The sequence below is a fragment of the Numenius arquata genome, chromosome 10, assembly GCF_964106895.1.
Source record: "Numenius arquata chromosome 10, bNumArq3.hap1.1, whole genome shotgun sequence".
NCBI classification, from domain to species: domain Eukaryota; kingdom Metazoa; phylum Chordata; class Aves; order Charadriiformes; family Scolopacidae; genus Numenius; species Numenius arquata.
This window is the reverse complement of record NC_133585.1, coordinates 19,648,090-19,671,999: the sequence shown is the minus strand read 5'-3', so window position 1 is coordinate 19,671,999 and position 23,910 is coordinate 19,648,090. Positions and strand designations below refer to the sequence as shown.

Genomic DNA, 23,910 nt, shown 5'->3' with positions numbered 1-23,910 from the left:
CTGTAAAATGAGACCAGCCCTCCAGGCGAGCCACAGACTTCTGGCATGGGGTAAGAGACATCGTGTCTTTCAGGACTTTCCTCTGTCAGATGTGCAGTCCTTTCTTGCAGCAGTTCCTCTCACCTTTGCGTTATCTGACTTCCTTCTAAATAGCTCTTCCACTCTCTACCACCAGATAGCTCTGTTCTCTTCTTCCTTGGGATGGAAGTAACACTGCCTGGTGGGGAAAATGGTGCCTCAAGAGATATTTTTAGTTGCTCAGATACATGAATGAAGTAGGAGCCCAGTTAACATTTGCAAAAAAAAAAAAAAAAAAAAAAGATGTTTTATATGAAACTGGAAGATGGAATGGGAAGGGAAACAGGAGAAGCGGAGAGAATACAGGCAGTGACTTTTCTTCTGTGTTTTCTTTTTTGATAGTTCTTCCAGATCCATTTAAATGTGACCAGTGAAAGGTGCCACTGTCCCATTGTTTTCTTCTGGAAAGAGTGTGCGTTTGATATCCATCCAAGATGGATAAAATGGAGGAAAATGGGACATCAGTGCCAGGGATCACTGCTCTGTTGCTTGCTGGGCAACAGCACCAGCTGCTCACAATAAGTTTGATGCTTTGGAACTAAGAATTTTATTGTACGTTTACTGCAAGTCATGGGATCTCAAAGGTGATGTCTGAGGATGATCAGTTTAGATATGGCTTTGTAGGTCTATGTATCTCGGTGTGAGACTGCCATCAGCCTGGTGCTATCTTCACTGTAACACAGACTTTGCCTTCAGTAACTTTAGGAGCTTGTGTATTGAGCTTTCGTCGTTCTGGTAGAATCACAGACTTGTCGAAGTCATGCCTAAGCTGGCTGGGAAGTCTGCCGCTTAACCCATTCGCAAATCAGCCGGTGAGCGATGGCCTGTTTCGGAGGGAACCAGGGTAAAAAACTACCATTGTCTTGCTTTGAAGATCTGGGCTCTCTCTTGAGACCTTCCACTACTTCCTCCAGGCCAAACCAACGGGCTTCCTCGAGTTCCAGGCTGTTCATACTGATCTGGAAAGAATTCGGAGAGTACCAGTTCCTTAAATCAGGCTTATATGTGGGTGGCGCTACCTTGCTTGTTCCTGCACCCACAAAGATCCTATGCTAGAATGCCCAGAGTGCTTTATCCACGCCTGAATTAAGTGCTGATGCCAATACAGGAAAGGACATTACTATCCACCAGTGCTTTCTTGTCTTGATTTCCCTAGGGAAGCCACAAATCAGGTAGCCCTATTCCATCATGGCCTGCAAAGTACCAGTGGCTGAGTACAGTAATTAACATGGCAGAATCTGCATGTTCTACGGCAAATATGGTATTAATACCAAACAGTACCTCCTCTGCAAAGTTCAGAGGAAAAAATATAGGGGTGTTGGGCTCTGGGCTTCTATATATACGGTGGGCTGTGCAAAATTTGGCACGTTGCATTAGAAGATATGATTATTTTGAAGTTTGTTCTTCGCTTGTAGAGAAGGCCAATGGAAAACTGCATTTAGAGAGGATCTAACGATTTTTCTACATAAAGTGGGGAGCGCGGTGCCACGGGGGAACCTGGCTCTGCTCACCTCAGCCTGCTGTGCTCTCACCAACGCGTGACAAGCTATCATTAAGCAGCTGCTGGGAAAGGGCCAATGCTGAGAAGCTGAGTACCAGAGTGACTCCACCTCCAGGCCCACCTCTTCTGCCACCTCTCGCCGGATTGTCTCCTCCACGTTCTCACCTAGAAGCAACCACCAAAGCTAGGTGAGGACAGCCTGGCCTCAGGGCAGCAAACTGTGGCGAAGAAAATGTAGGCGTGATCATTTCTCAGGTGTTCCAGCCCTGACCGGTCATGCACATGCAGAAGCTCTGACTGTGCTGACCTGGAAACAGTCGTCAGCAGGATGCTCAGTTAAATTCATCAACAACACTAACCTCCCTTAAACAGAGGCATCAGAGATGTTTTTGGCTTTGTCTATATGCAGTTGTCTATATACAGCTTTGTCTATGTGCAGGTGGACAGAACAAAGCTGCCTCTCTTCATTATTTCCCTTTTTAAGCCATTTCCCCTCCTGTAACAACAGGTCTGTAGTTTTTCTTTTAAGCCAGACTGCGCTACACGCAAAATGGGCTAAAAAAGTATCCGAGATTCCAGCCTGGGGAGTCTTATACTTGTATTTACCATCAGGGACTAGAGCAACTGATACACACCCATCATTCCCACTCTCTTCAGATACATGCAACTGTTTTGAATTCTGTCTGGATGGCAACGCTGATCTGTTTAGATCCAGTATTTTTTCCCTGCTACCGCCTATGTTTCCATTCCCCTCTGTGAACAGGCGTTTGTTTGATGTCCCATCGTTCTGCCACCACGCTGGATCAGAGCTTGCCTTACCCACGTCACAGAAGCCTGACAGAGCCGTGTACATCCCCTGGGGAAACGAGGGCTGTCGTGCGAGGAGGCACCGGCTCCCATCAGACACCAGGGTGATAACCACTGGAGACATCTACCAAAGGCAGCAGAGACCAAAGCAAGCAGTTCAGACCAAACAGGTACGTGCAAATCGTTGCTTTTCCTACCTGGCTGAGGGTCACTGGATGAACACTGAAGAAAAGGCCCCCAGCTACGTGCAAAGCATGGCTGCTGCCTTTTACAGGTTCCCCTCCACGCGACCCAGCAGCATTGGCTTGTCACCACAGAGACCCTGTGTTGCTTACCTTTGCTGTTTCGGTGCTCACCTGTGGATAGTAAGTTATTCCGCTGGCATGGCAGACACGCTTGCTGCCAGCTACGTTTTTTTGAGTGGGCTGCCCGGTTTTGCTACAGTACTGGTGGGAATCATGCCACCGGAGAAGGGACTGAGCCTGTGAACACCAAGAGGGATATATTATAGCTGGGGCAAAGAGATGATTCGGAGCAGTCTCCCTTGAATAATACTTTGCTGTCTTTTCCCCAGCATGCAGTCGTGTGGATAAACTCTGATTATGTTTGGAAGCCTTGGGAAGGTAAAGGAACTAAGGGCACTGCTTTGAAAAATGGCAGATCCCGCAATCGATGTTTCATGCTTTTTGCTTTAGAATCCAAATCTGAGCATCTTCCAGGGAGGAGGGGAAGAGCTGTTCTTTATTGGGATACAGTGGAAGTAGTAATGGGAATGGGAACTGAGCTATTCTAAGGAGTCTCCAACCCTGAATACCTTCTTGAAAAATAGCCCAAGCACCACAAACGTTATAGAGCAGGAAAAGAAACATGAGCTATTTCTACTTATGGGTCAGGACAGCTGATTTTCACAAACAGGTCTTTTTTCAGGGCTTCCAAACATCTGCAGAGTAACAGCTTATAACTGAGTAGTTTTAAAAGAGAGCACTTCTGAGAGAAGATCTGTAAGTTTGTTCGTGAAATTCAGTTTGCCTAGAACATTACAGAAAACTAGTGCCTGATAGTCATTAAGCTGAGGACAAACTGGGATTGCTGTGACTGCTGGTAAGTTTCACACCAGACATACAGCAGGTTGATGCCAAATGGCTAATTGCAGCAGTCATTTTTAAGCCACTTGTCTGTTTCTCTTCCTGTTGCAGCTTGCTTTTGGAATCGCAAATTTGGGAAAACTGCTGTAATTTACTGCGTGTTTGTCTCTGGGTCACTGAAAGTGTACGGTAGGTACTTCCACAATATGTATTAAATCAAAAAACAATACGGGAGACAAGGAGAAGGGTTGACGTTAGAAATGGCAACTTCTTAAAGCACAAAAATCCTGTACAGTACCGAAGCCAGCAAAGAAGAATCACTTCCATCCACTACGAAGAGAGCCTTTCGCAAGTCAGTAAACAATCCCTTGAGTTCAGACTCAATGACTGATTTCTCCAAGGCTCCTGTTTAAAAACACAAACAAACAAACAAAAAAAACCCACCACCACCAAAAATCTTTGATCTCATAAATTGCAGTTATTATCCCAACTTTACGCCCTTCATTGTTCCGGTATACAATTTCTGGAAGTTCCTGTGGAAGTGACGTCACATCAGTGGTGACATTCCCAAATGTGAAGTGACCTGCCAGCAGCCCACCTTTACCGACACAGGCACAGGAACAGCAGTGCAGTTCTGCAGCTCTGACCCCCCCCACGCTCACAACAGCTCCTACAGAGACTCAGCCCAGCCTTCTCTGGCCCCAAATGTTTACCCAGCAAGGACTAGGGACACTGCCTCGGCAGCATTTTCATCTCAGTGCAACAACCATGATGCTGACACAGATGGAAGAGGAGTTATCCCAACCTAAATCCAAGGCAAAGTGTGGCACATGCTCATCTGAACAACCGATCAGCACCGACTTCTCTGTCCACTGTTCAGTCTCTTTGAGTTTCTCCAGGATCTTTTTCATCTCTAAAGAGCAGGGGAAAAGGGAAGAAAAAGCTGTGATGAAAGCAAATTTGTACAACCACAGCGCTCTCTGGATCTTCAAGGCACACGCAATCTTGGCTCAAGGCAGGGTACTCATGTGAGAGAGAGGACCAGGCGAGTGGACCCATCCGGATGGAGACCAGAAGTCTGGCTTTCCTCTTAGCTGCTGGAAGTTTTGACACGTCAAGCAAAAGATGCAAATGTTGCAATGCTGGGGGAGAAGCTGTCCATTCTGTTTCTGTCCTTCACCAGCCAATACCTTGCTCTCAAAGAAAACTTTTCCTGCCTTATGCCAAATCACCTTTGTCAGTCAGACCTTGCTTGTTTTTCCTGCCAGCCCTTTCTCTTCAAAAGGCACGGTCCCCAATGTTGAAAACTGATTATGTCAAAGCAGATCAGGTATACGCTGATACTGCACGTGTGTGAAGAGCATCAGCTTGTGTCCACGTGCCAAGGCTTTAACTCTAAATGGTCTTTGTCTATGGCTGCTAACAAATAGTGCTGCACATCGCAGGATGGTCCTGCACAGCTTAAGAGGTTTTCAGCCCCTTATTGCAAATGACTGTATCATTTCAGCTGCATGATCCAGGAGGTGTTTCTTTCCAGACACTGCTTACCTGCTGCACCGACCTGTGGGACCAAATACTTCTTCCCAACTTTCTGCAGGAAGGGGGAGAGGTTGTGAAAGAGGTAGAAAGTTCCTGAGGTCTGGGCTTGTCTACAAAGTCTATCATCTTCCTTTAGTTCGTTTAAGTATCTGCAGTGAGAAAAGAAGTGGGAAGATGAATTCCAGATCATGTTGAGATTACCTGTGTTACGCTTATTTGGATGGGTTTATTTTGCACACAGTGGGGGGCAGGCTGAACGGACAGTACAGATTTTACATATTCCACATGCTTCTAGAGTTTTCGACAGTCGAATTTACTCCTTGGTGGGCTGTAGCCTCTAGCGAAGGTGCCATGTGGCAGAAAATATTGACATTTTTACTACCACACAGGTAGCCTCAAGTCTCGGACATCTGAGAAGATCAGTAACCCGGTCTTTTAATCCAAGAGATCTGCTTTATAGACACGATCATCTGTGTGCAGGATTTTCCCTTACATCCCCCCTGACCTGGATGGCTGCAAGTCCTGTTGGGCAAGGCTACCGAGCCCCTTCAGATGTTGAATACGCTTCCCACCAGGCTGTACATGCGTTACTGCAGGGTGTGTTCTGCCTGTCACACTGACTTCATGGGGAAAGACCAAGCTGAAGTCTTAGTTGGCCGGGGCCTGATTAGCAAAAGCAATCATTGGAAAAAAGGGTGTCAGGATGTGCTTCTCTCAGGCTCTTTGAAGCAGTGTTTAAAACGAGGTGAGCAGCATCACTTCAAGTCTGCCTTGTATTTTAAGAAATCTTTAGCTAGGACAACAAGTTTAGCCATTCATTAACAGAACTTCAGCCTGACAGAAACGGTTCTTATCAGTGGTGAAGGGAGTAGAGAGATTTTGGCGGTTATCATTGACAGAGCTCACACAGCATTACTATATTATTGCTGAGCTGTTAAAAGATTAACCCCCCGGGTTAGATTTAGGTAGGGCTGCTTGTGACAGCGGACACAAGAGTGCCAAACTCTGGTCTTCTCACTGCACACAAGAAAATCAGAGAACTTACCTCATTTTTCTAACATAGGTGGAGTGTAGCCTGCAGGCGAGAGAGGAAGCTCTTCTATACATTGCTCGATAAATCGCAGCCATAACCAGCACCTACGGCTTGCTGTCTCTGCCTAAAAAAGAGAAGCACAGAGCATAAGGCAGCAGCCCTGCAAAGTTAAGTTTGATTTAAAAGGTACAATAACCCACTGCTACCAGAAATCTCCCTCTCGCAGAGTCTGCAGAGTGCTGGTATTGGCTTTCTAAAGTGATCACTTTGGTCTTGATCAAACCACCTCAGGCAAAATTTAAGACTATTTATAAAGATACCTCGGTTTGTTTCCAGCTGTGAGCGTGCACAGGTCTCAGAGAAATTGCTGTGAGACTAGATTAAATGTTCCTGCCCTGAACTTCTGTGTCCCTGGGGAAAAGAGCAGGGAAGGTGGCTGCTCTCTTGTTTGTTTCCTACACAGTTGTAATGGCCTCCATCCAATGGAACATCCTATCGCAGCACACAGTAGATCTGTGGGAAAAGCAGCGGTGCCAGAAGAGAATGAAAGGCAAAATATCAGCTACGGATATTTCCGCAGAGAATTCCCCAAGTTAGATGAGAGACAGCAGTTGCAGCTGAATTGGATCACCTCCAGCTATGAATGGGGTTTTTTTGGTTTGGTTTTTTTTTGTGCCAAAGCATCCTACCACATTTTCAGCCCAGGCAGGCAGAGACTGCAGTTTGAACTCAGCTTCAGGATGTCAGAAAATAGCCAGAAATGCTACCATCGCCAGCATTCAACCGAAACAAAAAATGAACTATGATTCATAATCCTTGATGACTGTTTTGTTTGAATGTTTCACTTTTCAAGCGTAGAACTTGAAGCCCTTTAAGGAGGAAGTTAGGCTTGCTGGGATTTACAGACGGATAAGGAGTGCCAAAGAAGAGGCTTTGAGTCCTTCCTTTCGGTAAAGGTCGGTGATGGCTCCCGAGCTCGAGCAGAGGCTCCTGCCTGCACGCAAAGGCAGTTTCTGCAGTCTCATGGCTCCTGACATCTCTGCCCCCATCCCTCTTTCCCACCGTCTCAGCTGAGGGTGGTCCTCACCGGGATGATCCCTGGGGAGTGGGGAGAGCCCTGGTGTCCCCACTCGGCCTCAGACACGTGTGAGGACGGCGACTGTCGCAGAGACCCCGTCGGAAACAATTTTTTTCCGTCTCGACAGTTAGGTGGCCGTCGCTTCTCCACCCCCCACATCTCGTAGAGCCTGGTGCGTGAAAAAAAATCTCCGCATCCAGGGGTTTACAAAGGGCTCTGCACTTTGCTCTGGATGTGACCGGCTGGGGACAAGAGAGGGAGAGCTTGTACCTGGCAGGATGAAATGCAATGCAATGCAATGTGTGCAGGCGTTTAACCCCTTCCTTCCTAGGAAGATTTTTGGCGAGGACGGCTGAAAACTCAGTAAAGACTTGATGTCGGGAGGCCAGCCCCAACTCCCCTGCGGGTCTCGGCCACGCCGCGCAGCCGGCCGGAGCTGGGGGGGGGGGAGAAATCTCGGCCTGTCACTCCCCACGCCTTTTCCCCACTTACTGCGCTCCCTGCAGAAGGAACGCCGCCTCCGGCAGCAGGGATCGGCCCCGGGAGTCCCACCTTGACCTCAGCTGGAAGCGGGGCTCCCAGCGACAACAGCCGCGGTGGGTCTGAGCCGCTCTTCCCCCATCGGGAGCGCTGGGAAATGTAGTTCCGCACACGCTGCCGGCAAGCCCTGGGCAAAGCTGGGTGGCTGAATCCCTGCTCCAGGTTTTGGTTAACTCCTGGACTCAGTGAGGCTGCCTGAGAGTAAAACTCTGGGTTTTTTTTTCCGCCCCCCCCCCGCTTCACTCTATCAGGAATCCATATTGCTGTATTTTGCCAAGCAGAATTTATTATGAGAACAATGCTACTGCAGTAATTTGAGCTGTTCTTAGCAGAGGAGTTTGTTCCTCTTAGTTTCTTTCTCTTTTGTTTTTTTTTTTTTTTTTCCTCCCCAACTTCTCTGTTTTTTATATCAGTAATGCAAGAGCATTGTCTAGAGTTAAGGACCATATGTCCTCAAACAGGAAAGTATGCCAAGAGCTGCCTGTATCTAAAGGACGGGGCTGTTTAGTGTTCAAGCACCCAAAGCCACAGCTGAATTTGCAAGTGAATAGCTCTGATCAGAAAGTGCACTTTGCCAAGACAGATGTCAGAATAACGACAAATATTTTTCATGCCTCTATAACTGAACAAACAGATTCCTCTCAAGTACTGAAAACATTATTCTGGGCTGGAACCTACCTGCCTATATTTAGCACAAAGAGAATTTTATAAACATATGAAAGTAAATGTTTTCAGGGCAGCCTTTTGAATCGAGACATTCTGATCGAGAATTCACATCGTGTAATTTGAGAGCATAGCTTGTAAAAATAATAAACAGAACATGTAGGGAAATAGCACTCTTGTTACCAGAGTTACTTACAAGTTTAAGTTTAATTATACTTGACTGCTATTTGTGTGCTTCCTGAAATAGAGCAAGCCCAATCTTATTAATCCACTAGGCTAATTAGATTAATGGACAAAACACATCTTCCCTTAATAAGATAAAGGATTGAAACATAATCTCTAAGGGAAGTACCCACCCTGCTATTAAATCAAACCAACAGATTTATTGACCCTAACCACCCCCAGAAATGGATCTTGCACAAAGAGCTGCCTTTAGAGGGAAGCAGCTGGGGGAGATACTTTGGACTTCAAATCCCAGGACAGCCTCTCAACCTTCTTCAGCCCAAAGCCATCAGTGATTTGGTAAGTGCACCCCTATCCACACCAAGGATTAAAAGCCAGAGCACTGTGATGCAGCGTAAAGACTCCTTTGAGGGCAGTGCAGTGCTTTAGCCTCTTGTTGCTATACCCAGCTGAAAAAAAAGTCATGGATTGGCCCAATTGCGTATACCTGGCCTCTGTGCTGTGGAAAGATACGCAGAGAAAATGAGATTTGAGTCACTTTTGTGACTGATCTGACCGGTGGGAAGCCATGCAGTCTATGAGAGATTCCTTGTGCCTCCTCTATGGGTCCATACACCTGCTTGTGATTGCACACCGCCCAATTAAATACTTCTGCAGCACCTAAGCAGGGGAGATGAGTTTGAAAATAACAGAGGCTTTCTCATCATTTATTCATGTAATTATTTAGTTTAAGGAGCACAAATACCAGTTGTCACTTTAGCACTGAGTTGCTTCTTCGTCAAGTATTTTTGAGGCAGGCTCTGAGTTGTGTGCGTTGCATCTATAAACTGTTCTTTGTTCCCCACAGATACCGTACTCCGTGCAAGCAGCAATCCTGTGAGCAACGTGGAGGCCTGGCCATATAAATGCATCTCTGACAGCTTCCCGTTGCTTGCTAATTTGAGCTTTGGCAGGCCACCAGAGGAAGTGAATCCCTGAGACTCTCCTGACGCAAGACGAACAAACAAAAGGAGCAGGCAAGGAGGGAAAAAGCAGTGGCAACAAATACTGGTGATCCCTTACATGGGCAAGATTGCAAAATAGGTAAATCTTTGGTCCTGCGTTGCTAAGATTTTTTTTTTTACTTTTTTTAAAAAATCTGGGTTTGTAAAATACTCATATTGATAAAAGATTTCTCAAGCCAAAGTGGCTGGAAAATGTAATTCTAGGCTAATAGTTATGCTAGTAATCTTGCTTTTCTTGCTGCTCTGGTTTGTGTCTTTCCAGCTGCCCCCACTAAGCAGGCGCAGGCATTAGAATTGCGAACAGCTGGCCCTTGCAAAACAACTGTTAATTGCTTTAAATACCTAAAAATAGCAAACTTGCATTGAAAACTTTTGGTCGAGCCACAAGAAACTTCTTGGTAAAAAACCATTACTTTTTTTAGGAAGAGACCAAGGAAAGACAAACCACTTCTTTAAAGGTAATAAAGTTAATGAGTACTCTTTCCCTCTATCATTAAATTTTAGATGCAAACTAACCAAACCTGACCTTGCCCTAAAGTTAGACTTGTTGTGTACATTATGTATAGGAGGGACTCCTATGGTTTCTCCTACTGGGGGTGGGGAACTTGAAAGACAGAAAATGTCTTAATTTTATACTGTTGATTACATTCTGTGCTCCTAACGCTTGCACAGGCACAGAGGGGACACCTTAACATCCCAACGACATTTTTAGTAGGTTTTGCTCGTTTCAGCTTATTTGGGGTAGCAGCTGTGCGTGTTTTGTCTTTTCCCCTCCCTGCTGCTGTTGGCCAGGGAAGATCCTCAAATTCTGGCATTACTTTGCTGCACTGCGTGAAATAAGGGATGATTACAGGATCTAACCTCTTGGCTGCAGGTGATGACTCCATTTTGGGAGCAGACCAGCCTTGACACCGAAGTGCCACTTGATGAACATGCATGAAAGTAGATGAGGCTTCCCCTCTTCACAAAGTTGTTAATACACTTTAAAAAGGTACCTGTAAGTTACCTTGGTATGGTATTAAGATGACTCACCTGTGTCTTAAAACGCTGCAGGCAGGTCACGGCCCGTTGTCTCCAAAAGGATGCTGAAGAACTGGAAAAAGTCCAAGAGGACAACAAGCATGGTCAAAGACTTGGAGTATGGCCCCAGCAAGGAACTAGGTAGGCTCTGACGCTTTACTCTGTGTAAGAGGTAGATACCATCCATTTGCTGTCTCACCCCATGCAGGAGCCTGGTTAATCAACTCTTAATTAGCTGTAGCCACGTTCCCAGTGAACAAGTGGAGGTGTTTTTCCATGGCCTGGCTAAGGGATGGTGCAACTGCTGGGTAAAGGATGTTGAGGGTGCAGGACAGTTTTAGCTCAAGAGAGGAAAAATACTTAATGGAGACCTCTGTTGAGGGTTACTGACTAGATGGACCACATCAGGCTTGGAACATCCCTAAGTTAAATGTGTTTGGGGGCTGTGACGTTATTCTAGGCAGCATGGGCTAAAAGAAAGCGTTGGTGTGAGCCACTCCAGCCGTGTCGTTATGAGGCCTCTTGTGCTTTGTTCTTGCTTGAGATGGACCTTTTTTTTAGTGTCCTTCAGCTTAGGGCCTGTGGAGAGCTTCTACAGGGTTGCTCAGAAAAGGAAGCATCTTGTTAGGCTACAAAGGAGTCGGTGTTTCTGCTAGAAAACAGATCCTAAAGCTGGCAGATCCTACAGCAAGTCTGAAAGCCTCCCGAAAGCCACTTGTTCTGCTGCGGTGCTCTCTCCAGAAGCATTCCTGTTGCACTTGTTCTTAGAGATAGTGCCTCTTAACAAGGTGCCGACATAACGAATTGTTCTGCTAAGGCCTGCCTGAAGCTGCCCGGCCCCGCCAGCATCGACAGCAGGTGATAATGCACAAGTCCAGTGTAGAGCAATTTAAAAAACAATCTCTTAATGAAACTGGAACGTCAGTGACTATGCTGGAGTTTAGGAAGGCAGGAGAAAATGAGTAAATGTTCTCTACCTAACTGGCAGAAAGCACTGACAAGGGGCAGAAACAAGATTCATGGAGCGAGGTGACTATTGGAAACAACTCCCGACTGCTTAGTAGATGCCAAAATCCTGCCAAATCTCCTTTTAACGGAAATTTCTTCACCTTCAGCCCCATGCTGACCAATACAAGCGAGCCTGCTACTGAACACACTAATAAAGTTCTTGGTGGTGGTGTTCGCTGCTGTCGGCCCTACTTTCTAAAAATATCTGAATAGTGCAAAAGATGAGGAGAAAGGAGTGGATCTCGCTAGAAAGGATCTGAATGCCCCTGCTGTGTGTGAGGTTTTGCCAAATCTCTAGAAGCTGCTGTTAAATCTCTGGCTAGAGACTACGGACTCTTTGGATAACGGGGCTTTAACTGGATGCCTCAGCTAGAAGCTTGGCTATCGCTCCCGTGTTTCCTGATCGTTCTAAGAGTTGTATTTCTGTTGGAAGACAACCAAAAGGAGAGGAGAGGAAGGCTTATTTTTTTTGACTGATGGTTCCACTAAAAGCTGGCCTTCTTCCTGCTCTGGCGCAGCAGCACTCGCAGTACTGGCGATGTAGCTGGCTATGTGGACACGTCTGTGTCAACATCTGGATGCGAAATGGCTGAATCCACTTAAAGTTGTTGTTTGCTTCTCGTATGAGAGATGTCGTATCTCGTCGTCTTCCCCAAAGCGGGGCACAACACCTGACGTTGTGATGGTTGCTCTTTAAAAGACATTGCTGAGGGAATGGAAGCTGAGATAGCAGCTTAGGGACAGGGAGTAATCGCAGTTATGGATCATGCTGCAATCTCCAGTTAGCTCTTATGAGTGAGGTGCTTTTAATCATAGAATCATAGAATGGTTCGAGTTGGAAGGGATCTTAAAGACCACCTAGTTCCAACCCCCCTGCCCTGGGCAGGGACACCTCCCACCAGACCAGGTTGTTCAAAGCTCCATCCAGCCTGGTCTTGAACCCCTCCAGGGATGGGGCATCCACAGCTTCTCTGGGCAACCCGGGCCAGGGTCTCACCACCCTCACAGCAAAGAATTTCTTCCTGAGATCTCATCTCAATCTCTCCTTTTCGAGTTTAAAACCCTTACTCCTCGTCCTATCACTACACTCCCCAATAGAGTCCCTTCCCCATCTCTCCTGGAGCCCCTTTAGGGACTGGAAGGGGCTCTAAGGTCTCCCTGGAGCCTTCTCTTCTCCAGGCTGAACCCCCCCAACTCTTGGCCTGTCCTCACAGCAGAGGTGTTCCAGCCCCCAATCATCTTTGTGGCCTCCTTTGGACCCACTCCAGCAGATCCATGTCCTTATGTTGGGGGCCTCAGAGCTGGATGCAGGACTCCAGGTGGGGTTTCATGAGACAAAGCAAGATGAAAGTAACCCTAAAGAGCATGTGTTAGAAAGGGATTTTGACCCCTCCTGTGTCTTTACCAACGCTCTGTATTTGTTGCTGTGAAAGCTTTCCAGCTAGGGGTGGCTCCCCAGATCAAGAGAGACAAGGAACTACTGGAGGGAGTCCAGCGTGGGGCAACTAAGATGATGGAGGGATTGGAGCATCTCCCTGATGAGGAAAGGCTGAGAGAGCTGGGACTCTTTAGCCTGGAGAAGAGAAGGCTGAGGGGACACCTTATCTATATACAAGTACCTAAAGGGTGGGTTGAAGGATGATGGAGCCGGACTCTTTTCGGTGGTTCCCAGTGACAGGATGAGGGGCAACGGGCACAAGCTGGAACATGGGAAGTTCCATTTAAGTATGAGGAAGAACTTCTTTCCGGTGAGGGTGGCAGAGCCCTGGAACAGGCTGCCCAGGGAGGATGTGGAGTCCCCTTCTCTGGAGATCTTCAAGCCCTGCCTGGATGCCGTCCTGAGTGATGTGCTCTGGGCAACCCTGCTTTGGCAGGGGAGTTGGACTGGATGATCTCTAGAGGTCCTTTCCAACTCTGACAATTCCCTGATTCCATGAAAAATGTTCTCTCTCAAAAGAAGGAAGATGACAGGCTGGACAGGTGAGTAAGGAGATGATTCTTTATTTGAAGCTTGCATCTAAAAAGAGAGGAAAAATTGTTTATGAATGTCCCTGTTTCTAACTTACTTGCTGGAGAAGAGGAGAGAAGAGAAGACTCTGGGGAGATCTTATAGCAGCTTTCCCGTATCTGAAGGGGGCTACGGGAGAGATAGGGAGGGACTTTTTAGAAGGGCATGTAGTGATGGGACGAGGGGTAATGGCCTCAAACTGAAGGAAAGGAGATTTAGATGAGATCTGGGGAAGAAATTCTTCACTCTGAGGGTGGTGAGACCCTGGCCCAGTTTGCCCAGAGAAGCTGTGGCTGCCCCATCCCTGGAGGGGTTCAAGGCCAGGCTGGATGGGGCTTTGAGCAACCTGGTCTGGTGGGAGGTGTCCCTGCCCAGGGCAGGGGGGTTGGAACGCGATGATCTTGAAGGTCCCTTCCAACCCAAATCATTCTGTGATTCTAACTACAATGAACAAGTAAGTTCTGTATTTATGAACTCCTACAAAATAAGGAACAGTCAGCGTAGATCTGTCACGGCAAGACATGTCCAAGCAGCTTCACGTCCTTCTGTGACAGGTGGCTGCTTCAGGAACTCCTCGTGATGAAGGTACCACCACCCTGGAGACACCTTCACCCAGAGGAGACAAGGGGCAGCATGGGCTGCGTGGGCGGTGGCACAGGACCCCTGCCCTCAGCTGTCGCTAGAGGTGACACCAGCTGCGGGGCAGGAGGTGCCAGCTCGGTTTAGAACCAAAATTGATGGGCGTTAAAGCCAAAAACGATAAAAATGAGGGTGCCTGGGTGGGAGCTTCTACTCAAAACCCACCGCTTTTGGCTTCGTGCTTCTCCCAGGTTTGGTTATCCTGCTCCGTTTTCACCCTATTTATTGTCCCGCTGTGATTAAAAAGCCGAACCCCCTCCCAGCCCATCCCCTCGGGGCGGAAATACCCCAAAGAAAGGGTGTGCTGGGGAGTTGGGGGGAATGGGGGGGCGGGGGGGCGCCCGCCCACGTGGAGCGGCAGCGCCTGCGCAGTGGGGGGCGGCGGCCGCTGTGACCGAGCGCACGTAGCGCGCGCGCCCGCCCCGCCCCGCGTGGGCGTGGCCCGGGCGCCTATAAAAGCTGCGGCGGGGCCAGCCGCGCGCCGCCGGTTACGCCACGGGGCAGCTTGCGCTCGGCCGTTAACGGCACAGCCGCCCCCGCCACCCCTCCCTCCTTCCCCTACCGAACCACCGCCCCCCCGCGTTTCCCCTCAGGTGAGGCCTGGCCCGCCGGTGGGGCGTGGGCGTGGGTGGGGGATGGAGGGGATGGGGTGGCGTGAGGGGAGCGGCGGGGTCCGGGCGCGGCGGTGGCGGCCGCTGCGTGGGCGGCGGGGTGGGGGCGATACGTGGCAGTGCTCCGGCGGCGGCGGTGGCGGGCGCCCTCCCGGCGAGGGGCCGGTGCCCCAGGCCCGCCCGGCCGTTGCGTAACGGGAGGCGGCAGCCTCCGGAGGGGGGCGGGAGGGCGCCGGCAGGCAGGGCCGCGGCTGGCCCGCCCGGCTCCCCGCGGCTGCCAGACTCAACAGTGCCGCCGCCGCTTCCTCACGGGAGCCGCGGGCCCGAGCCGGCATTTAAACGCGGCCCCGAGCGGCTTGGAGCGCACGCCGTCCTCCCCTTCTCACCCCCAGGTTGGCTCCCCTCCGGTGCCAGGCCGGCCTTGCGGTAGCTCCCGGGCACCCGCTGGGACCTGCCGCCCCGTGAGAGGAGCTTCGTGTAGCTTCATCTTGCCTTTGGCGGTGAAGAGCCTCCGGGTACCGGGCTGGGATGGGTGAAAAGTTACTTTGCACAAGCACCGGAGGGGCTGCGGGAGCTGTGGCACACCGTGGTTGTAACCATGGGCTGGCATTGATTTCCCTCTCTTTCTGCTGCTTCGGGCTGGACTCAGCCGGCGTGCTTTATGTAAAAAACCTGGCTCGCATCTAAGTTCGGAGTAAGCTGTACCCTTGAGCGGGTATCTGTATAGAATCTGGCCTGACTAGAAGGAAGAACTCCAGCGTGGAGTCTCAAGGATGCTGTTGAATGAAGAGAAAATAAAAACGTTAGATAGCTTTTCAGGTAAAGTCTCTAAACGTAAGTGCTGTTAGGGAAAGGAGACTTCAGGGTTACAGAGAGAAGGTATCAAAAGGATGGCCCAGTATTCAGTTTCACACTGAAAACTCATTTATTTTTTTTCTGCGGAATTCAGTAAGAGGAGTTACAGAGGTGCTCCAGTGCTTAAGGGTTCACCTGCTTTGGATATGTAAAGATTTGGTGCTCAAGGATTTTGTAAATGAAAGAAGCTACCTGTTACAAGAAGTAGATAAGTGTTAGCTGCGGTTTCTCACAATGCCGAAGACCATGTAGGTGAGCGTGCACAGTGCTCTGGCAGGGGTGGAAAGTAGAGGTAATGAGTTCCCAGTTTGGGAAGCAGAAGCCTACTTTTGGGGTAAGAAGTGTTCTCTCCCATATTGCTCTGCACCCATTACTGCTTTTGGGTCCTTGCTGGATACGTTTGAGTGTCTCGAACCATACTGCAAAGCATTTGATTTCACCTAGAGTATTCTGTACTGCTTCTTAATGATGTGCTGCTGACAGCACCAGTACTGATTTTTTTCTTTTTTTTTTTTTTTTTTTTTCCTTTTTTTCTGTGGGACTCAACAGGAATGTGCTTAAATCTTGCTGTGCTAAGGGTGTTGATTTTTCCATTTAAGCAGTGGTTGTGGCATAGGCAGGCACATCTCTTCTAGCTCTCGGCTCATTTAAAAGCTGAAGAAGCAGCACCATTTCATGAACCGCTGTCTGGTGGCAGTGCTGTCCTAAGCAGTTCCTGATCTGGGCTCTTCACGCGGGCTGATACATCTGATAAACCAAATCAGAAATAAATGTATGGGGGGGGAGAGGAATTGCTACCTCATCTCCCAGCAAAAAAATAGCTGATGTGGATTAGTTCCCTGTGCTAATTCACTGTGTAGCCCTAGGCATGGCCGGGCATCTGCTGGCACAGCTGAGGTGGTGGTATGGAGAGAGCAGCTGCTGCAGAAACTTTGCTTGAATGGCAGAGTTCATGTATGCATTAAAAGATATGCATTGAGCCAGAGGAGAAAGTGACTCTCTGACCTGTACGGATTTAAACGTTGTTGCATAATGAATGGTTTTAAAATCTAGGGTTGAAAACGATGATTTTGCGGCAATCACATAGATTAGAAAATGCCCAATGCAATTTGAAAAACATAAGCGATAGGTAACAAGTAATGCTGTGGAAGAAGTGAGGATAAATAGAGGTTTACGGGAGGAAAACTCTGCCTCCGTGTTGACGTTCATATAGATAAGGACACTTTTTTAAAGAAAGCAGTCTGAAGGAACATACTTGTTGAAAGAAAAGCTTACTTGATAAATTGTATTTAACTGGGGGCAGACTGAAAATAAAGTCTGTGCTGAAGCAGCATCTTTGTTGTCACTTGTGCTGTGTGTTTCTAGGGAGTGTTCTTGCAGTAACTTTCGAATGACTTGCTGGTCCCCTCGAGGAGCAGGCTTTTTGCTACCGCAGAACCACCTGTGGGGCTACAGCTTCAGCCTGAAAGTGCTCTTCTCTGTTACTGGTTTTGGGATCATTGGGATTGTCCTGCTTTCTTTATAATCACTCTTAATACCTGAAAACATTCTATATATCTCTGTAGATATTCTGCTAATCCTTGAGCAGAAGGATAAATAGAAAAATAACCTTCTGGTTGTTGTGTCTAGTAAGATAAGTGCTCCGCTCCATTGCCAGTGTTCTTTGTCTTGGCTTAGAAAGTTAAAACAAGTGGGTTTTGAGAGGGCTGTGTCCACTCAGTCTTACTCTGGAGGAAACCAAGGAAATACTTGCTTCAGTTCCTTGGGTACAAATTTGTGTACAAACACGCCTGTTCTATAGGCAGACTCACAAATGTTGTCTTCAAGTTGGCAATAAATCATACTTATCACACATCACCTACTTGACTCTAAAATTGATTCTCATCTCTTATTAGATTGCCATACTACTTATATATACAAGATTACTTGTATTACAACTTTGTGATTAAAAAGAAGCCTAAAATGTACCACGTTTTTCTGTTAGCAGCAATTCTAGAAAATCTTTATACTCTCACTGCTTGGATCTTAATTGTAAAACAGCCTTTAAATATAACATGACGGAGGATTGAGGGAACTGGATTCTAGTGTTTCTGTCCTGTGGGACTGTGCAATGGTGACAGCTGATCGTTTGTGGTACTTCGTACTTTGGGAAAGTTCTTTCATTTTGAGTAGTGTCTCCAGTCACATTGAGTCATAAGACTATAACTTGTTGTCCTTGAGACAGAAGTTTAGTGCAGTGAGCAGCTGTCATTTGCGGTGCTGTTCTCCTCCCCTCCTCCCCAGCTCAGCTCAGTTTAATGGATTTATTTTTTTTATAATGTACAGTGAAATACAGTAAGGATTGTGAGAATGGACCAGTGTTTAAACCAAAAATTGAGGCTTTTGCTGATACAGTTTTGACTCCTGGCCTTGCAGCAGACTTAATTTTGAGTAGGTCACTTATTTCTTACCTAAGTATAGAAGCTGTTTTGGAATTAAGTTAGAGCTATTCCAGACTAATTTCATGTTGAAGCACACCTGTCTTGTTTTCTGATCCTGGTTGGCACCTGGGAGCTTGGAATTGGAGGTGAGGAGACTTGTATAGTAGGCATCTTCAGTTAAGTGCTTCAAGTCTTTGGTCACCAAGTAACATGGCTTTGATTGTTGTGGGGTTATATCACTCTCTGTATTAACTTCACTTCTCCTGCTTGCACGGATGCTACATGCGTGTCTGCTCTCCAATGGCTCTTGCAGATTGTTTCTACTTGCGGAGCAGAGCTGAAGCTTCAGAAGCCGTCTAAAAACCCACCTCTAAGTGTCATCGTTTGAAATGGCATTTGTTGTGTACCCCTGCTGTTCATGGAATCCTGTGCTGGCTTGGCAGTATTGTTTGTCTAATTGCTGCTTTGTTTTACTTGCATCTTCATGTTTGTTTGTTCTTTGCTATTTTTTCCTTTTTTATTTTTTCTGCTCTGCCATGTTTTACTGTTTCAAAGCTTAGCAAATGTACTTCTCATGGAAAGTCGGGAAGCTCCTGTGTTAATGCTGTCAGCTGGACTCCCACTTCTGTGTGTGGGTAGTGGATTCTCTCCTCTCCGAGATGGCTTAGCTGCCATCTCACTGTCTGTCTGAGGGACACATCTGAGGAGGAGAGTCAGACTGACAGGAATAATGTAGAGAGGATTTCCATCTTGTTTTACTTCATGTCACTGATAGGAAGACATTAAGCCTACTTATTTGGCAGCTTGTGTGTCTAAGAGACTTCCAGCATCTATCTTAACTGAGCTTTATTTTCTTTGATTTGGGAACCTGTAGCTGATCCTTTCGCAGTGGTTTTGAAAGCCGTGCTACTTAGCAACTGCTGTTAGGGCAGTGAAAGCTTGGCTGGCTGCTGCCTTGGGCTCTGTTTCCAGCTCTGAATTCTGGCTGGGAGGGAAATAATCTTGGGTGGCTGAAAGCTGTTACGGGAGTCTGAGTCCTTGCAAATGACAGAAAAGCTGGAGACTGCGAAAGGAAAGAAAAATGAAGCTGGAAGTGACCTCTGGATGTTGTCTAGTCTAACCTCCTCTTTGAAGCTGGGTGAACTTGGAGGTTAGGTTAGGTTGCACATGGGCTTGTCCCATTTAGTTTTTAAATGCTTCAAGAATGGGAGATGCAGTTTCTCTAGGCAACTTCTTCTAGTGCTGCTGTCACGGTGAGAAACTTTCTCTTCGTACCTACTTAGAATTTCCCCTGTTGCATTTGTGACTATTGCTACTCGCTCGCTCTTTTGTGGTGTGCCTGTGAAGGTATGAGGAGGCAATAGGGTTGCAACTGCGTACAAAGTCATCCCGGTATTGGAGCAGCTTGTAAAGGCAGGTAGAGAAGAGGAAAGACCGTTTCCAAAGCATAATGCTTCAACAGGCATTACAGCATCATTCTATCATGCGAGGTGGAAGACTATCACCAAGAGCCATAGGTGGAGAGGAGACATTGTTTTCATCACCTTTTGGTGTGTTTTTGTTTGTGTTTTAGAAAAGTTTCATATTGATTAATAGCAAAAACTAAACTTTCTGAAGCTTTCCCTGTGTTTTGCTGAGTGCAGTAAACAAATAGCTTGATGAATTCTGAGTACTGATAATGTTAGCAAATATTTATCGTGTAGTAGAACTGTTTGTGCTTTGTAATTGATTCACAGATGTATTAGCTTGAGTGCTGAATGAGCAGGAGGCACTTGGCTTTCTGCAGACCAAAATATGAATTGAGTAGTGTTTTTAGTGAGAGTGCAGGTACCCATCAGTGTCCTTGCGCATGTGGATACAGCTTAAGTAAAGAGTGAAAGGAGACTTGCCAGCAAGAAGACTTGATTCCAGATGTGACCTGTTAATTTAGCACAGCAATTACTCAACTGGAGCTCTTGTTTAATGAGACTGGCATTAGTCACGGAAGAGGTAGGTACAGTTATAGACCTTACCAGGATCTCTGATTTATGCTGAAAACCAGGTAAGTGTTGCAGGCTGGCTGGAGGGTTGTGTATTTCACTGAATTTCACTGAATTTTTTTTTAGAGTTGGAAGGGACCATATAGATCATCTAGTCCAACTCCCCTGCTGAAGCAGGATTGCTTAGAGAATGCTACTCAGGACTGCATCCAGGCGGGTCTTGAAAATCTCCAAAGAAGGGGACTCCACACCCTCCCTGGGCAGCCTGTTCCAGGGCTCTGTCACTCTCACTGTGAAGAAATTCTTTCTCATATTCGAGTGGAACCTCCTATGTTCCAACTTGTGCCCGTTGCCCCTTGCCCTGTCACTGGGAACCACTGAAAAGAGTCTGGCTCCCTCCTCCTTCAACCCACCCTTGAGATACTTATAGGCATTTGTTTGTTGTGTTTAGGGCTGGAGTTCTGTAAATGGATTAAACCTGTGCTCCTCCCAGAAACAAGAATTTTGCCTTCCTTTGCTGTCTTTGGCTGCCAGTTGCTGCCTCCAAATTGCCCTCTTGTGCTGGCATGGATGTTACATGGCTATAGAGTGAACTGTATCAGAACCGAATCAGGGTGAAATGAGCTTCTGAGGGACTTTTTTTTTAGATTAGTTATGTTTGACATAGGCAGCCAGACAACAAGCTAAATCAAACTGTGGAGGGGACAAGCAAGTGAGGAGGAGGTGAGGAATGCTGCTGTGGATGGTAGGGCTGGTTTAGAGCATTGGTGAGGCACCAGACTCGACTCGGGGGGGGAAAAGCAGGACCCTAGGCTCCTCTCTCCAAATTTTTACTTTACAGTTTTCTTTTAGCTGGTGAATGTGTCAGAAGGTTTCAGCCCTTCAGTTTTGGTCATGAAGATTCAGATGATTTACGAGAGTTGGAGATAGTACTGCTTTTCTGGGCTCTTGGGAGTTTCCTGCGGTTCCTGTTAGTGCCAGTGAAACTGTGCTCACCCTGTGCAAGAGGCGGTCCCCAGAGTCAGTAAATCTAAACCCGAGTACTGCTTGTTCTGTAGTGCTAGGGATGGAATGGAAAGGAGGGAACTGCTTCCTGACCCTTCAGGTGCAATATGAGAAGAGACCCTGCGCTCTGGAGTCAAGGGAGTGTTTCCTGTTTGTACCTCTACTTGTGGGTGGGACGATTTTTCCTTGGCTGTGACTTCTGAACTTCCCTGATTTTTGTTTATGCCTTCCTTGTAGGAATGGCACACTTGCTTTTATGGTGTTCACTATCAGTGCTGTCAACTCCATCAAAAGTGTATTGCTTTCTTCCCTAAATAGACCAAGCCACTTTGTAGCTGCACTTGCTTTGTGACGTTGCTTTTTTCTTTTCTTTTTCTTTATTTTTTTCATTAGTTGTCTTGCCGTTGGAAGAGTTGTAAAACAATTTCTGTTAGTACATGCAGTTATTTTAACTTTTTCTGAGCAGATACAATACATGAGAGTTTCAGCTTTCTCATGTTTGGGAAAAAGTAAATCTTGTGAATTCCCAGACAACGTAATTACTTTTAAAGTATGCAGTAGTGAGGAAATCCTAGGCTGTTAAAAGGGTTCAGGATCTTGAACGGCTGAGAGCTTGGCAGCTGTTTGTGGGAGAAAGCGCTGCCTGTGAGCCTGCTGTGGACTAATTCAGGGGCTAACTACGAACCAGCCGACAGAGAAACCTTTTGTATGGGGTCTGGAGGCTGGCTTCTTGGTGGTGGCAGCAGAAGAGCAGGAGCATGCAAGGAACTTATTGTGTGGGCTGGTTGTGTAGGGTTTTCATTTAGACCTCTTCCACTGGCATCTTTTTGACTGATCAAAGGAAACTTCCCCCCCCCACCCCATTGGGTGGATGAACTTGATAATACATATTTTTAACAATTTTTTTTTTTTTTTCAGTGTTTGGTCTTGGGTTTTTTGGTACTTTTTGTGAAGCAGTTCTATCTGCCGTGTGTCTTGGATGTCAAAAAGATGAAGAGTGCTTCTGAAGACCCTGTCTCCAAGCTATTCTTTCTTCTCTTAGCACACAAGGCAAAAGTATAAGAAAGTCTGCAGGAGGGCATGGGTCCTTGGTGAGAGCTGCTCAAGCTTGTCAAGGTTTTGCTACCTCAAGAACTGGTGGCAGGCCCAAGAGAATAAGCTGCCTCTTGAAAGTAGATTCAACTCTCTGGTGAATAGGGATGTTTTACCTCCTCTGTTTCTTTTGTAGGTACGTGGTGAGGTGACAGATTTGGAACTATGGCATTCAACAAGATTTGGTGTACTGTAGCCCTTGGACTTCTGCTGCCTTTTTCTTATGCCCATACGGACTTCTTCACTTCCATTGGTGAGACATGCTTTGGTGTATTTGCTGCATAACCACAAGAATTTCTTGACGGCTCTCAAAGCCGATTCTGCAGTGATATGTTAATGACATGCAAGGCTTTGATTAGTACAGAACTAAATCTGCTTGCAAGTTCTTATGACCTTATTGACTTCTTTTTTTTTTTGGGAGAAACGTCATTTGAGTTAAGTCAGTCCAGTTAGTCTAGTGACCCAGGCTAGGCTCTGTGTTCATTATGCATTCTTACAGGTACTGACTTCTAAACAAAATTTTGGTGTGGACTGTTGCACACGTGTAGAAGCAAACAAAACAGCTGCGGAGGGTACAGAATGATACCAGTATGTTAGCCTACTCTCTCTTGGGTTCTGATGGCCTGTGACACAGCTGAAGATGTGGACTGCATCACTTCATGATGAACCAGTTCAGCTACCTCCTTGCAGGAAATGAAGCGATTATTAATTAATAACAGAGTCTGTTAGGAGACCCATTGAAGTTATGCAAGTAATCTTAAAAATAAAACACTGGATTAGTATTGTGTATCAAACACAAAGTCTTTGTATGTTTCTATAGCTTGGTCTTTATTTGCTCTGCATTATATATGCTTGGATGAAAGATTACTCTCTTGCAACATTCTTTTCCAAATGAATCCTAAATTAGTTCTAATAATAAATATGTGATATTACATTAATTTCCATGGCAACAAGCTTGGTACAACATGAAATTTTCTCCTTCAAAAAAAATAAATAAAAGGCAAGAAGCCTTATTCAAATACTCCTTCAGGATTATTTAAGCAAATGCAGAAGGTCTATAGGGAAGAAAGAGCTGAAGAGGGGAAGAAAGTCTCTTAATTCTCAGTGCTCGGGTTTTTTTGTTTCTTCTTGTCTAACCAAACTCATTCATTTTCTAGGTCATATGACAGACTTAATTAATACAGAAAAAGATCTGGTGGTGTCACTGAAAGATTACATCAAGGCAGAAGAAAGCAAGCTGGAACAGATCAAAAAGTAAGCAGCTCGTTTCATAATGCTCATAGTTAATAATTTGAATCCACCCTTATGTAAAAAGTGCTTCCCAAGGCTGATTAAATTTGTGGAATTTTTCCTCTGAGGCAAAGCTTAAACTAGCAGGTTTTGTCTTAAGTTATTATCTCCAAGCCATTGGTTTGTTTTATGTAGCTTTCTAATGGTGAAATCCAATCAATGCGCTTTCCATACGATACCTTCCTTCACTTTAGGACTCCCGCTTGCATGTAATTCCCAAGGGGATGTAATTTTTTGAATGACAAATTTGCTTAGTGGAAACTAAAACCCAAGAAGTCTCCACATAAGCGTTACGAGGACTTGCAATGATACATTAGATGTAAAAGTACTAAAAATAGTGTGGCCATATTGCCCATGAGTGGCTAACCGATGAATAGTAATAACCCACTACCAGAGCAGAGTTTCTTTCTGCGTGCTATATTTAGATTTAAAAGTAAAAGAAAACAAAATAAAACTTCTTTACTGCTTTTAA

The 23,910-nt window shown here is 46.4% G+C and overlaps 2 protein-coding genes across 5 annotated transcripts in view; one reads left to right on the top strand and one right to left on the bottom strand.

Annotated features, from left to right (window-relative positions):
- On the bottom strand, positions 1 to 6,414 carry NUDT13 (nudix hydrolase 13). The gene is made up of 9 exons (XM_074154850.1): positions 6,364 to 6,414; positions 6,056 to 6,167; positions 5,020 to 5,159; positions 4,277 to 4,384; positions 3,770 to 3,876; positions 2,743 to 2,868; positions 2,399 to 2,510; positions 1,590 to 1,744; positions 1 to 1,037 (listed from the first exon to the last, which is right to left on the bottom strand). Exons 2-9 carry the CDS (start codon positions 6,136 to 6,138, stop codon positions 843 to 845), a joined length of 1,026 nt encoding a protein of 341 aa, XP_074010951.1. The 5' UTR covers positions 6,139 to 6,167; positions 6,364 to 6,414; the 3' UTR covers positions 1 to 842.
- A 2,940-nt stretch (positions 6,415 to 9,354) lies between these two features.
- Positions 9,355 to 23,910, top strand: part of P4HA1 (prolyl 4-hydroxylase subunit alpha 1) — a 44,633-nt gene continuing 30,077 nt past the window's right edge. For 2 of the 4 annotated variants that reach the window (XM_074155070.1, XM_074155073.1), the window contains exons 1-3: positions 14,667 to 14,779; positions 22,285 to 22,401; positions 23,306 to 23,402. In XM_074155070.1, the coding sequence (XP_074011171.1) occupies positions 22,314 to 22,401; positions 23,306 to 23,402 (185 nt within the window). In that variant the 5' untranslated portion in view covers positions 14,667 to 14,779; positions 22,285 to 22,313. Of the gene's footprint in view, positions 9,591 to 9,933; positions 9,970 to 10,564; positions 10,673 to 14,666; positions 14,780 to 22,284; positions 22,402 to 23,305; positions 23,403 to 23,910 lie in introns of those variants that run through there. The other 2 variants (XM_074155071.1, XM_074155072.1) reach the window with 2 other exon arrangements.